This window comes from Carcharhinus amblyrhynchos, chromosome 33 (genome assembly GCF_965287045.1).
Source record: "Carcharhinus amblyrhynchos chromosome 33, sCarAmb.v2.hapA, whole genome shotgun sequence".
NCBI lineage: Eukaryota > Metazoa > Chordata > Chondrichthyes > Carcharhiniformes > Carcharhinidae > Carcharhinus > Carcharhinus amblyrhynchos.
The window spans coordinates 10,219,396-10,234,565 of NC_137356.1; the positions used below are offsets into that span (position 1 = coordinate 10,219,396).

The following is a 15,170-nucleotide window of genomic DNA, read 5'->3' on the forward strand; positions in this document are numbered from 1 at the left end:
TGGTTTTGCTTTCCCCAGGTCTGTAACCTTGCTAATGCACATGTAGGGGTAACCATGAAGCATCATAATTGTGCTCGCTCTCTCTCAATTCTAGCTGTATTACTGATCATCCAACTTCTTTCTCTCGTTCTTGTCAGTTGATAGTACCTGAGGAGAGCAAACAGTTATGTATGTCACTCACCTTTAAAATTGTCATCGCCCCGCTTAAACCATTGGTACCTGTCTTTGTCACCTTATCTCCAACCATCATTGTGACTATGACCTTTCTTATCCTTCCTGCAACCCCATGTTTGAAAACCTGCAATCTTCCCGCAGTTCTGAAACTACAGCTTTCGATTGTCACAAATAACACTCTGCTAGAGTAAACTGTTCGCTGTCACCCTTATTGACCTGACTGCAGCCTTGGAGAAGACTGACTGCAGTATCCACCTCAGTACCACCTGGGTGGGCCTCTACTTGCCTGGTTCCTTATTTATTCAATCGTGGCCAGAGGGGTTTCTCCTGCTCCTGAACTGTTACTTTGTGTTCTGCAGGGATCTAGGCTTGGCTGCCTCCTGTTATACACATGCTCAACCACCACCACCACCACGACCCCCCCCCCCCCCATGTGCTAATGTCACGCAGTTCTCACTGCCGCATCCTGTCAAACCCTGAACCCTGACTTGTCACAGTACTTGGCCAACTGGACAAAAGATGTCCTCCAACTAAATATTGGGAAGATTAAAACTGTCATCTTTTGTCCCCATCTACCTGCAAGCACACTCCCACTCACTGGCCAACATTTTGACACTGAACCAGACTGTTCACAACTGATTTTGACCACATCTGTACTCAGTAAAATGACCAATTTTACAATCATGACATTGCCTGAATTGCCCACGTCTCAGCTTATCTGCCATTGAAACTGCTCATGATGTGGGAATGCCGGCGTTGGACTGGCGTAAACACAGTAAAAAGTCTGACAACACCAGGTTTTAGTCCAACCGATTTATTTGATAATACTCACAAGCTTTCGAGGGGACTGCCTCTTCGTCAGGTGAAGAGGCAGTCCCCTCGAAAGCTTGTGAGTATTATCAAATAAATCGGTTGGACTAAAACCTGGTGGTGTCAGACTTTTTACTATTGAAACTGCTGCCATATATTCAGGGTCCTGTGTTTGATTCCTGGTTTGGGCCACTGCCTATGTGCAGTTTGCACATTCTCCCCTGTGTCTGCATGAATTTCCACTGGGTGCTCCGGTTCCCTCCCACACTCCAAAAATGTGTGGGTTAGGTTGATTGGCCATGCTGAATTGCCCCTCACTGTCAGGGGATTAGATCTCACTATTCCAACACACTCACGGCTTCCTCCCACTTTTTAGAATCACCTCAGAATCCCTACAGTGCAGAAGGAAGCCATTCGGCCCGTTGAATCTGCACCGACCACAATCCCACCCAGGCCCTATCCCCGTGACCCTACTTACTTGCCCTACTAATCTCCTGACAGTAAGGGTCGATTTAGCATGGCCAATCAACCTAACCCACATATTTTTGCAGTGTGGGAGGAAACTGGAGCATCCAGTGGAAATCCACGCAGGCGTGGAGAACGTGCAAACTGCACACAGGCAGTGGCCCAAGCCAGGAATCAAACCCAGGTCCCTGGTGCTGTGAGGCAGCAGTGCTGACCATTGTGCCAAATCTGCCACTGTCACCCTTTCTAACTGTCCGCAGACAAAAGCGCATTGTGCTGCTTCTCCTTTTGTCACTGACTCATGTTGAAAAACCCAATCAGCAAAGATCTCCACTCTTGAGGTCAGTGTTGGCTGAAGCGTTAGCACTTTACACTCTTAGATCATGGGTTTGAGCCCTACCCCCAAGCACATAATCTAAGCCAACAATTTAAACGCAACACTATGGGAATGCTGCATTGTTGGCATCATGAGTTAAATTGAGGCCTTGATCTGCTCCTCCTTTGGAAAAATATAAAGGGCTTTCTAACAGGGGCAGAACAGGAGGTTCTGGTATCTTGGCACAGATGAAATTTCAACCACCATAACAGATTATCTGGTCATCTACCACATTGCAAAATGAGTTTCCTCCCGCTATGCCAACATTAGAATCGTAACAGCAGAAACGCTTTGTCTGCGTGCAGAGCACTTTTAAGGCTTTCTTGTGATCAGGAATGATGCTATTTAAACGCTCTGCTACGGGAGCTGCTCACAAATATTGACACTTCGCAGCTCCCCCTTCTGAAAGATGGGGAAAGCCACCGCAGAGGCGTTCTCCTTAACACATAATTGTCTTAAAGTAGACTGTGGTCAAATAGAAATCCAAACTTGTAACTCCAGGTTGGAAAACCTTGAATGAAAAGGTTGAATTGCCAGCAGAGGGCAAATAGATTTTAGTAGGTTGCAAAGAAAACTTTGAAAAAGATTGCTATGGGTATTGTAGGGATTGAATTTCCATACTGCAATTGCTAGGTAGTTCCTGTAACATATTGAGGGGGGAGCAGAGAGTAGTTTAGTTTGTTAATGTCACAAGTTGGCTTACACTAGTCATCACACTCGATGCCTGTTGGGGTAGCTTCATGGAGCTTCCTAGAATCCTACAATGCAGAAGGCGGCCATTCGGCCCATTGAGTCTGCGCCAACCACAACACCACCCAGACCCTATCCCCATAACCCCATGTATTTATCCTAGCTAGTTCCCCTGACAGAGGGACAATTTTTACATGGCCAATCCACTAACCCGCAGATCTTTGAATTGGGGGAGGAAACCGGAGCACCTAGAGGAAACCCATGCAGACACTGAGAATGTGCAAACTCCACACAGACAGTGACCCAAGCTGGGAATTGACGTTGTGAGGCAGCAGTGCTAACCACTGTGCCACTGTGCTGCAGGATGCACTGAAGGAGAATTGAGCGTGGCCAATGCACCTAACCAGCATGTCTTTCACACCGAAGGGGGAAGACAGAGCACCAGAGGGTACCCACACTGACAGGGAGAACGTGCAGGCTCCACACAGACTGTGACCCCAGCCAAGAATCGAACCTGGGTCCCTGGCGCTTTGAGGCAGCAGCCCTAACCACTGTGCCACCCGCGATGTGGGTGTGAGATGACCAACTGCTGGAGTGAGCCCTGAAAGCAATTATAGCACTGTGCAATTTAAGTAGCTGTGAATGCAGCATTTGCTCTTAATGGTATAAAATTAGCAGACCATCACAGTAAAGCCTGCACGGCAAAGCCTCCATTTGTATGAAATTCTTTTGAGCAAAATGTGGCTGATAGAAGCACAATTGTTGGAAAGGTGTTAACCATTGATGCATTGCATTAATTTAAATTTCCATAGTAATTAAGGCTCGTTATTGCAGACTACTGCACAAAGTAACAGGAGTTTTGACCTCTTTCTGAATGGAACAGCTGAGGCAGAGGAACATGTTTTTAAAAACTAATTTTTCCTCTGTAGAGGTGAATCGGATATCTACTTTGCTAACATCTAGGAAATAAATGTGTTATAGCGTGAAGCTTGTGCATAGGTAAGGTTGTACGTGTTTATCCATAATTCAGTCCGCTGGCAACTGCCGAGGGGATCGAACACTGCTTTGTACCTTTTTTTGCCTCTTGGACAGAGTTGAGAGTTGATACAGCTGATAGATTGCTCCCTGGAGAGAGTGAAACTCCTCCCCGCCCTCCTTCCACTGCAGTCAGTGCAACTCAATAGATGTACAGTAAACTAAGGACCAGTGTCATCTGTCTGCCATCGATTCATTTATTAAAACTAATTAAGGAAAGATGAGCTTCCAGCAGAGCCTGGGGACAGGCCAGCTCCTCCTGGGGAATTAGGATGATGGAGGTGTGATGTGGTACCGTGCACACCACAGCTGAGAGCATCAATTACCCTCTCAACAAGGGAGGCATTTGTGAAAATGGTCTTTTCCCCCTTTTCAATCCTCTTTTTTTCCTTGCTTCTCCTGGAGCAAGTTATTGGTGTGAAGTCATCTTGAGGGTGTAGCAGGTCCATCTTGCCGTCATCGTTAATTCTTAAGGTCATTAGCAAAGTCTGCGGCTCGAGCTGGATTTGGCACTGCTTTCTAATGCCACCCACTCCCACCATGACTACAGATCGTTGAATGTGCCTGGTGATGTGTCCCCAACCTTTCACTCCATTTGTAAGTCTTAAAAATAGCTGCAAACCAGAGGATTTACTTTTTTGCATAGACTCCTTTATTTTGTTTAGACTGCTTTGCCTTCTAAACTAAAGTTACGATAAGGTTCTTGATAAATCAGATTTTATGAACCTTGGCATCAATCCAGAGGCTTTTCACTTGCCTGCATATGCCCAACTTGCAGAGGGGAATGAGTTGAGTGTTGCTTGTGGTTATGCTTTTTCGACTGTGCATCTGGGAGTCGGTTCAGATTAAGTTGCAGCAAAGCCCACCTTTCTTTTTGCCATTTATATTTTTACTCCAGGCTCTGTTTCATTTACACTGCCTGTTGTTTTTTAACCCCAGTGCCTTGTTCATTTGCAGCTTCCCCAATGGTTGGTTTTAGCTCCAGAGTGAAGCATAAGCCTGGTAGGGCCGCACGTCCCTTTGACCAGCTGGTGGGTTTTGCAGCTACTGAAGTTTCGTAGTTGTGACGTTTGTTTCATTAATGTAGTTTGCCCACCTTGTGCAAAACCATTTCAACTGCTGGACTCACAACAGCTGTGTCACAATCAGCAAGTCCGTGTCCTCTTTTTAGTCTTCTATCTCGTGGGTCGTGCATGGATTACTCTTGAGCATTGTATTCGGCCCAGGATTACCCATAGAGTCTCTCCAGTTTAGAAAGAGGCCATCCAGCCCATCAAATCTTCACTGCTCTCTGACAGAGCATCTTACCCCATCCCCGCTGATTTCCTGTTGCCCTGCTTTGGCCTATCCATTTAATCTCACACATTTAGCATGGTCAATCCACCTAACCTGCACATCTTTGGAGACTAAAAGGCAATTGAGCATGTCCAATCCATCTCAGTGACACCTTTGGACACACAGGGGCATTTTAGCATGGCCAACCCACCTATTCCGCACATTTTTGAATTGTGGGAGGAAACCGGAGTACCCAGAGGAAACCCTCGCAGACACGGGGAGAATGTGCAAACTCCACACAACCTCCCGAGGCCGGAATTGAACCCTGGAGCTGAGAGGCAGCAGTACTAACCACTGTGACATTAGCATAATCAGATTGGAGTATATTTGATTATTGTTTTGATTTGATCAAAGGTGTGATATGCTGGAGTAGGGTCTCAATAGTTTACCTGGCCCTAACGGCTCCCTTTATTTTCACGGTGACATTATGATTCTTCCAGGTTTATATTTGGCTGTTCCTTTGGACATTGTGACTTTATTTCCTCTGATTCCAGGAGATTGCATTTCAATCCCTGTCTCCTAACCTTGGGCGGTAGTTTGGAAACACTTTTTTTTTATTTGTGTCCCAGCCTGTTGTAGGAATAAGAGTGTTTGGTTTAGGAACACATGCGGTGGGGGCAGTGCTTGGAGATGTGGCCTCCCAAACTCTGAATCAAAATAGAATGATTATAAAAGCGTCAGGACCGTTCCCAAATTGTGGGCACTTTCTGTGCTCCGGAACTTGCTCCAAATTCTTTTCTCTCCATGCCAGGAAAGAAGGAAGACTTTGTCTCGTTGGGCTGGGCTTGAGCCAAGGTTAAACCTCATTGCATTTCTTGGTGCTTGGCAGGCTAGTTTACCTTGGGGGAGGGAGAGGGGTGTTGCGGGGGGAGATGACTGGGGGACGCGTCAGAATCTGGCCAAGCTCCTGTCCTTGTATCCTGTTTTTATGTGCACTTGTTCAGTGGGAGTTGTTGGTTTTTTTCTCTCTCTCTCTCCCTCCCCAAAATGGGTGCTGCAACCAACCAAGGAGGTCCCAAATACTGTTGCAACTGAGGAGCCGAGCAAGGTTTAAACCTGGAACCTGTAGTTCTGTATGGCCTATTGCTGTTGGCTCCTACTCTTAATTCTAGATAGTGACGAGAGTAGAATCCCCACAGTGCAGAAGGAGGCCATTTGGCCCATTGAGCCTGCTCCAATGACAATCCTACCTATGCCCTATACCTGGAACCTCACGTATTTACTCTGCCAATCCCCCTAGCCTGCAATTTAGCCAATCCACCTAGCCTGCATACCTCAATGTGTGGGAGGAAGCTGGAGCACCTGGAGGAAATCCACATTGACATGGGGAGAGCATGCAGATTCTGCACAGATGGTCACCCGAGACCAGAATTGAACCCGGGTCTCTGGTGCTGAGGCAGCGATGCTAACCATGCAAAAAATGCTTGAAGAATCTTGAGCTTTGCAGTGGGAAAAAATTGATATTAGTCTTTTCTTTTCCTTCTTCACACAGGATTTCATTTAAGTGGAACCGTGACTGAGCTGGCCAGCCAAGGTGAACCCGAGAAAACGTATAAAGTCGCCATCAGCTTTGACCGCTGCAAGATTACCTCTGTAACGTGCGGCTGCGGCAACAAGGACATCTTCTACTGTGGCCACGTGGTGGCTCTCTCTCTGTACCGGATCCGCAGGGCTCAGCAGGTGGAGTTGCGCCTCCCCATCTCCGAGACGCTGTCGCAAATGAACCGGGATCAGCTGCAGAAGTTTGTCCAGTACCTCATCACGGCCCACCACACGGAGGTGCTTCCAACTGCTCAGAAACTGGCCGACGAAATCTTGTCCTCATGCTCGGAAATTAACCAAGTGCACGGTAAGAAGCAGGGCTGCGTACCCTGGTGGGTTTGTGCAATCTCTGTGCGCTCTGATTACTGCTATTCTGCTGAAACCGCATCAAGGCCTGCATTATGCACTCGATCTTTGTAGTAATGCTAGCAGCTTTGAGCTGAGTTCAATTTCTTTTCTTTTTCTGCACACTTGCAGCATTCCATTTCAAAGTCTAATTGGATCACTCTTCATTCAGCAGTTTCCTGTCCTTGATCACAGTTGTAGGCCAGAGTATGTGTTTTGTTAACCCAATCCAAATGCTCATCAAGATGGAGATTTTGGTTCTGGGAGTGGGACCCAAATCATTTCATGAGGTTGCATTAAAGTATTTAGGCCATTTGGCCCACCCAGTCCATTGCCAAGTAGAAACGAACCATTCCTTTTACTGAGTGTTCTCTCACACCTACTAAATATTTCTTCAGGGAGAAACAGTTTATTTTCCAAGACTGTGACTTGGAGCTGAATAGACCTGCGTTTGTGCATACAATTAACAGGAAGCTAATCAGCTTGCAGAGGAAGGAACAGAAAGGGGGGGCAGGGTGCTGAGTGATTGAAAAAAGGTGTGTGGAGATTTGTGTAGCCCATAAATATCAGAATGGGCTGAATGGCCTGTTTCTGGACTATCCCTTGCACTAAATTGATCTTTCTCTACACGCTGGCTATGACTGTAACACTACATTCTGCACTGTCTCCTTCTCTATGAACAGTATGCTTTGTCTGTATACTGAGCAAGAAACAATACTTTTCACTGTATAATACAAGTGATGCTAATAAATCAAATGAAAGTAAAACATCTTATCTCGATACATAATCTAAACTTTTGAAGAATGTTCTGAGTCATTATTGTGGGAGTTATTAGGACAGTGGTCAGAGGCAATTTGTAAGGAGCCTCATAAAGGAGATGGGGAAGGTTTAGGGAGGGAATCCCAGAAACTGGCAGCTGAAGGCATGATCAGCCAAAAGTGCAGAGTTTTCACAGGATTGAGAGGTGGAGAAGGTTAGATGGTCAGGTGGGAGGGGGTAGGTGCGCTGAGGTGAAGAGGTGAAGCCATGAGGAACTTGAGAACCAGAATGAGAATATTAAGATTAGAGTTTTTGCTGGACCAGGAACCAGTTTGTCAGTCGGCACAGGTTGGTTGGTGACTGGCTCTGTGTGGTGAGCTGGGATACAGACAGCATATTTTGGAAGTAAGGTTAACAGGAGATCATCGGAACAATCCATCTTGGGAGTTAAAGGCACAGATGTTTGTAAGCAGCCGTTGAGCTGAGTCAGGGAATGAGTTGATGATGTTGAGGTCATCGGATGAATGTCTTGTGCTCAAATGCCACATAGAAGCTTGAGTTGTGTAGTTCAACTCTACGGTTGACAGGGAGAGGGGTTGGGTTTGGCAGTGAGGGTTAGAGTTTGTGATGGGCAGCACAGTGGTTAGCACTACTGCCTTAGTATCAGGGACCTGGGTTCAATTCCATGCTTAGGTCACTGTCTGTGTGGAATTTGCACTTATGTCTGTGTGAGTTTCCTCCCACAATGTGAAAGACATGCTGGTTAGGGTGCATTGACCATAATAAATTCTCCTTCAGTGTACCCAAACAGGTGTCGGAGCGTGGCAGCTAGGGGATTTTCACAGTAACTTCATCACAGTGTTAATGTAAGCGTACTTGTGACATTAATAAATAAACTTGAAACAATAGCTTTGGTCCTCCATGTTTGATAGAGTACCATGTATGTTTTTTTAATTCATTCGTGGGACATGGGCGTTGCTAACTGGCCAGCATTTATTGCCCATCCCTAGTTGCCCTTTTAAATGGAGTGTCTTGCTTGGCTATTTCAGAGCCACATTGCTCTGACTCTGGAGTCAGATGTAGGCCAGACTAGGTAGGGACAGCAGATTTCCCTCCCTAAGTAGTGAACCAGATGACTTTCTCTGACAATCGAGAATGTTTTCACGGTCGTCAGTAAATTCTTTATTCAAGGTTTTTTTATTGAATTCAATTTCCACTATTTGCCGCAGTGGGACTTGAACCTGGGTCCCCAGAACATTAGCTGAATTTCTGGATTAATAGTCTAGCGATAATAGCACTAGGCCATTACTTAATGAAATTGGCTTTGTGTTACATTTCCAAAAGCATTGGGAAAGTCAGCAAGAACCTCATGAATGTCATCATTGTGTAGGTAAGTGTGCCTGCTGCTTTTGAGCAGTCGCATTTGGCAGAGATGAATAACCACTTGTTTGGTTTGTGGTATTGGTTAAGGGAGGTATGTTGATCAGGAGACTGGGAAAACCTTTGAGTTTCCTCATGGGAATTTTAGCACCCACAGACTAAGTGTGCAGCTCTGTACAGGAGGATTGCACCTTGAACCCAGCACTTTCTTTTAGGCAGACAGTGGCACAGTGGTTAGCACTACTGCCTCACAGCACCAGGGACCTGGATTCAGTTCCTGGCTTGGGTCATTGGCTGTCTGTGTGGAGTTTGCACATTCTTCCTGTATCTGCGTGGGTTTCCTCTGGGTGCTCCGGTTTCCTCCCACAGTCTGAAAGACGTGCTGGTTAGGTGCATTGACCCGAACAGGCGCTGGACTGTGGCAACTAGGGGTATTTACAGTAACTTCATTGTAGTGTTAATGTAAGCCTTACTTGTGACTAATAAATAAACTTGAACTTCTATATTAATTTTTAGTTATATGGTGATTAATGTAACATTAATTAACTAATGTAAGTTTGTCCACTATGTCCTTTACGGATGGAAATCTGCCGTCCTTACCAGCCTGGCCTACTCCAGAGCCACAGCAATGTGGTTGACTCTCAACTGCCTTCCAAGGGCAACTGTGGATGGGTAATAAATGCTGGCCAGCCAGCACGATGCCCATGTCCCACAGATGAATAACAAAAAAAGTTAATCCTTGGAGCAGAAGGTTAATCATAGCAAACCACTTCCCCATACATTCCCTGCTTGGAAAGTGGTCCAGTCATCCATCGTCTGATACTTATTGCGTGCGGCAGTGAATTTGCAGCAAGAGGGAAGACATTTAAAAATTCTTATCAAATTTTGTAATGCCTTGCATTTGTTGCATAATAAATTGAAATCATATGGGGCAGTCTCCTGGCAAAGTTGTTTGATGTCTAATGATCAGAGCATACTGCTCAAAATGGCAAAGTTGTCCTTGGGGCAGGTTCTGGGCAATAACATGCCTTGCTGGTAAATTCCATGCCACAACCAGCTGAAAGGATGGGCATTGTCAATCTTGTTCCGTATACCCCTCTAGTACAGTCTGGCAAGGCTTTTGCAATTCAGTGTGTCCTTCTGCCAAAGTGGGCGGGGGGCATTCTTGATTTACCCTGTACTTGCGGCATCTTATTTTTACCCAAATGGAACTGGCTGGTGATTTCATTCCCTGTAATTGCACAGAACAATAATTGTCATTTTAAGATGTGCCTCACAAACCATAAAAAGACCTTTCATATTTTTGTTGTCTGTACCCATTCTGCTATTGGCTCCGATGGGGTGTTGGAAGTGCTAAAATGTTGCTCTGAATTAAATCGACAAAGCAGATGGTGAGTACAGGGTAGTTTTCTCTTGTTTTTGTGCAGGAGAATATGAGGTCGGATGATTCCATAAAATGTTTTGGCAGTGTTTCTCCTTCTCACATTGTTTTCTTTTTGCCATCTGTTTTGAAGCTGATTCAAACAGAACCATAGCAGGCAGCTTAGTTGTTAAAGTAATGTGATGTCTGACATGTATTCCACCCAAGCTGAGGAATGTGTTCGCACTCGGTTGTAAATAACAGCACGCGCGCGTGCGTCACTGATATCCCCCTCCAGTGACTGACTGACTGAGTTCCTCACATGCAGGTCTGTGCAGTGAGTGGGCAGCACAGTCGTTAGCACAGCTGCCTCACAGCGCCAGGGGCCCAGGTTCATTTCCCAGTTTTGGGGGGGGGGGGGGGGTGTGTGTGTGGCGTCTGCACGTTCTCACCCACGTTCGAGTGGGTTTCCTCCAGGTGCTTTGGCTTCCACCCACAGTCCGAATATGTGCCAATTGGGTGCATTGACCCAAACAGGTGCTGGAGTGTGGCGACTAGGTGGGTTTTGTAGTGATTTCATTGCAATGTTAAGCTTTTCTTGTGACACTAATAAATAAACTTTAAAGAGTGTCAGTAGACTTTGCCCAGAGAGGTGGCCATATTAAAACCTGATTCATGTATGGTGTTTACCTATGCATGCTTTCAGGACGGTAGTAAGTGGACGGTAATGGGACATCTGAGAAGGTGATAGTGAGCCATCTGGAATTGTTGCAGTCCTTGCAGATGTCCGTCTGTTGCTGCTTGATTGGGAGGTTCAAGAATTTGACCCAGCGGCAGCGAAGAAACAGCGATTCATATTTACAAGTCCAGGCACTTGTCTGTTTTGAGTAATCTCCACATGGTGATGTTCCTGTGTGCCTGTTGTCCTCGTCCTCGTCCTCGTCCTCGTCCTCGTCCTCGTCCTCGTCCTCGTCCTCGTCCTCGTCCTCGTCCTCGTCCTCGTCCTCGTCCTCGTCCTCGTCCTCGTCCTCGTCCTCGTCCTCGTCCTCGTCCTCGTCCTCGTCCTCGTCCTCCACTAGAAAGATTTACTGAACAGACTCGACAATGACTATTCCTTCAGTTGGTTGAGAGGCAGAGAATTTATTAGCAAAGTCTCATTACTGCCCCAAGGGCGATTTTGCCATTCTGAAGTAGTGGCAGAGCCTGACAATTTGCTGTCAAAGGAGCCTTGCTGAGTGGCTGTGGTGCGTCTTGTAGATGGTGGGATTCTTGTATTTTGTTGTTATGAGTAGACTTAGATTAACACTGCAATGAAGTTACGACGAAAATCCCCTTGTCGCCACACTACAGCGCCTGTTCGGGTACACTGAGGGAGAATTTAGCACCTAACCAGCATATCTTTTGGACTGCGGGAGGAAACCAGAGCACCTGGAGGAAACCCTCACAGACACGGGGAGAACGTGCAGACTCAGCACAGTCAGTGACCCAAGCCGGGTCCCTGGTGCTGAGAGGCAGCAGTGTCGCCCACGTGTGGGGCTATGGGGAGAGCGCCTGATAGATGCTGTGTCAGTTTGTGCAAGCTCAGTGGGCCAAATGGCGGCCTCCTGCATTGTGGTAATTGTATGAGTAACACCATTTTGGGTTGAAGGCTTGAAGCCAGCAATTTGTACGGTCCAGCTTTCAAAGTCTCATCTGTCTTCTGTGCTCGCGCACCGTGAGGTTCCACCCCGTGCCAGCGTCTAATTGTTTCTGCAGAGGCCAGGTTGCACTTTCTAAAGTTCTTTCCACGTTGCATTGCAGGTGCCCCTGACCCTACAGCAGGTGCAAGCATCGATGACGAGAACTGCTGGCATCTGGATGAAGAGCAGGTTCAGGAACAGGTGAAAGTGCTACTGTCGATCAGTGGATACTATGGAGCTAGCAAGCAACTGCACTCCATGTTTGCTAAGGTAAGCACCCACAGTTAGCTTCACGAACCCAAATCCTATCATTACAGAATTGGGATCTGTTGCTGCTGGGGGATACAATGTCCCTTACTGCCCGCCTTCCCTCAAGTCTTTATGAAAATTATCATTGTACACATCTATCTCCTTGGTGGATTAACTCTGAAAATGTCTAGGGTGGGACTTTCTGACCACGGGCTTTTCATTTGACCTGAAGGGACAACCTCCTGTTAGTGGTATTGCCCACAAAGAGGGCACATCTTGCTATGCTGCCACTGCACTGAAGTAACTAGTCTAGATTCATGCTCTGGTCTCCCTCGTATCCCAGGCCCCAAGGTGAAAATCCCACCCGAGGTCACCAGACCTTTGCATGGGCCATGTTCAGCCCACTGTAATTCCTGCGGTGGGCAGGACAGTAAACTTCTGCCCCTGATGTGTGATGATCACTCCTCATCATTGCTAACCTGCTAACTCATCACTGCTAACTTGGGCAGATTTTCTCCTGACCATTTTTCAGTGGTTAGGGTGGAGGGGTGATTAAAATGGGTAACAATGGGCATACCTTGTGGATGTATACAATATTCTCCGACCACAAGTAGATTCATAGCATCCTACAGTGCAGAAGGAGGCCATTCAGCCCATTGAGTCTGCACAGACCACAATCCCACCCAGGCCCTATCTTGTAACCCCATGCATTTATCCTAGCTAGTCCCCCTGACTCTAAGGGGCGATTTAGTATGGCCAATCCACCTAACCTGTAACATCTTTGGACTGTGGGAGGAAACCCACACAGTCATGGGGAGAATGGGTCACTGTGTGTGGAGTCTGCACAAACCAGAAATTGAACCTGGGTCCCTGGCACTGAGCGGCCGCAGTGCTAGCCACTGTGCTGCCCTCTGTGCCACCCTGAAAGCAAGGTTTGTGCTTGCTGATCCCACATCAAGGCTCACGTTTTGATTGCATGCATTTGTTTCTTTTAAAAAAGAACACCACATTCCCTAGAGGGTGACTCGTGCTCTGGTACCGTTCCACATACAGACTACCCCTCCAGCAGCTTCAGCGTGACAGTTTTATATTACTGACAATAGACGGTGAATGACAGCCTGTCAGCCTGATCCCATCCTTGCTGATTATCCACATGCGCGCACGCTCCATTAGGAATTGCTGGGAGCAGGACTCTGAAACTCCTCCTAGCCCTCGTTGCTGAGGCTAATTGCAGTGGCCTCCACGTGGTTGATGAGATCTGCTAATCGGAGATGCAGCCCGGGACCCTTCTCCCAGCTCCACCCTGGCCCACTTAAGGTGCTGCACGCATGTTTTAATTCCCTCCCGGTGGTGAACTATTATCTTCAATAGCAAACGGTTAATTGCTTCTGCTCCTTATTGTGGTGGAAGCTCTTTTTTTTTGTGTGTGGCTCGCACGCTATTAAACTTAAAGTATCTGCAATTTCTTTCCTGGCATGACAGGTGCGGGAGATGCTCAGGATGCGGGACTCCAACGGGGCTCGTATGTTGACCCTCATGACTGAGCAGTTTATGGAAGACCCACGGCTCTCACTATGGAGACAACAGGGGACCGGGATGACTGATAAATGCCGGGAGCTTTGGGATGAGTTAGGTAACGGCTGTCTCGCATTAAACCTTTTTTGGTTATAAACTCGAATTGGTCTCTCTATCCTGGCTTCATTTATCTTCTGCCTACCCCTGCTTCAATTTTGTTTTGCAGCTGCATTTTCTTTTGTATGGGGAGGGGGAAATATCAGTGGCTGAGCGAAATGTACTGGACTGACAGGAGCAGGACTGGGATTATTTTGAGTACGTTATGTTCATGTAGTTTTAACTCTGGGCATTCATTAAGCGAAGTTTTTTTAAAATTAAATTTGCTGCTCTTCCAACTTGTTTTGGCTTGCTCTGTGCAGCATTTTGGCAGGGACATGCACTATAAACCCACAAATGAAAGCACCAAATGCTGGGAATCCACAAGGCAGTCCAGCAGTGGCTGAGAGAAATTGAGTCAATGGGGGAAAATCTTAATGTGGAGCAAGCGCATGAAGTTGGGAGGAGGGGGGTGGGGTGGTTTAAATAGGAAAAGATTGGGTGTGTCAGGATGCTGGCTACAGTGCTGCCAACTTCCAATGAGGCTGGACAATAGTTGGGCAGCCAGCTTGCTCCTAGGGGGTGGTGGGTTGGCAGCTTTAACATTAATGAGGCTGGGAGCATTGGATTTGGCAAGGATAATGCAGGTCTCTGCTGCAGCCAGCTGGGTTCCCTCTGCCCCTGGGCTAGGACAACTTTGGGGGAGTGGGAGGTGTGTGGGTGGGGTGGGGTTGGGGGAGGGGGGGAGTGGTGGAGGAGATGGTGAGCGATGAATGCTTGTATGCTACACTTTGTGGGATCAGATGCAACAGTGATATTTGTTCCTGTGCTCTGAGCACCCCCAGTTCAGACTGCACCTGTCACAAGGGATTAGGCCCACTTGTGGCCTGCTCCAAGGTACACTTCACCCTACTGGAAGCCAAGTCTGTCAGCCATGGTGATGTCCAGTTGTGGAATCTTGTTCAGGGCCAAAGGATGCACAGCATGGCTTCCTGTTGTATACTTGCAAGCAGAAGAGAAAAGTCAGGAAATGTAATGTATAAGTCGGTGGATTTTTGTTTTTATTTGCAGGCTGATATTAAATTTATTATATATTAATGTAAATTATATTTAGGGTGACACAGTGGTTAGCACTGCTGCTTCACAGTGCCAGGGACCCAGGTTCAGTTCCAGCCTAGGGTGACTGTGGATTTTGCATATTCTCTCCATGTCTGTGTGGGTTTCCCCTGGGTGCCCTGGTTTCTTCCCACAGTCCAAAGATGTGCAGGCTAGGCTTGGCCATGCTAAATTGACCCTAGGTTCGGGGGGCAAATAAGGATTACAAGGATAGGGTGGAATCAATGGGCCGAATGGCCTCCTC

General features: G+C 47.0%; 1 protein-coding gene across 1 annotated transcript in view; it reads left to right on the top strand.

The window, feature by feature from the left end:
* LOC145360891 (zinc finger SWIM domain-containing protein 4-like) overlaps window positions 1–15,170 on the top strand; it is a 114,882-nt gene that overhangs the window by 51,624 nt on the left and 48,088 nt on the right. The window contains exons 3-5 of the mRNA XM_080216393.1: window positions 6,378–6,734; window positions 12,072–12,220; window positions 13,682–13,832. Coding sequence (XP_080072519.1) covers window positions 6,378–6,734; window positions 12,072–12,220; window positions 13,682–13,832 — 657 coding nt within the window. The remainder of the gene's footprint in view (window positions 1–6,377; window positions 6,735–12,071; window positions 12,221–13,681; window positions 13,833–15,170) is intronic.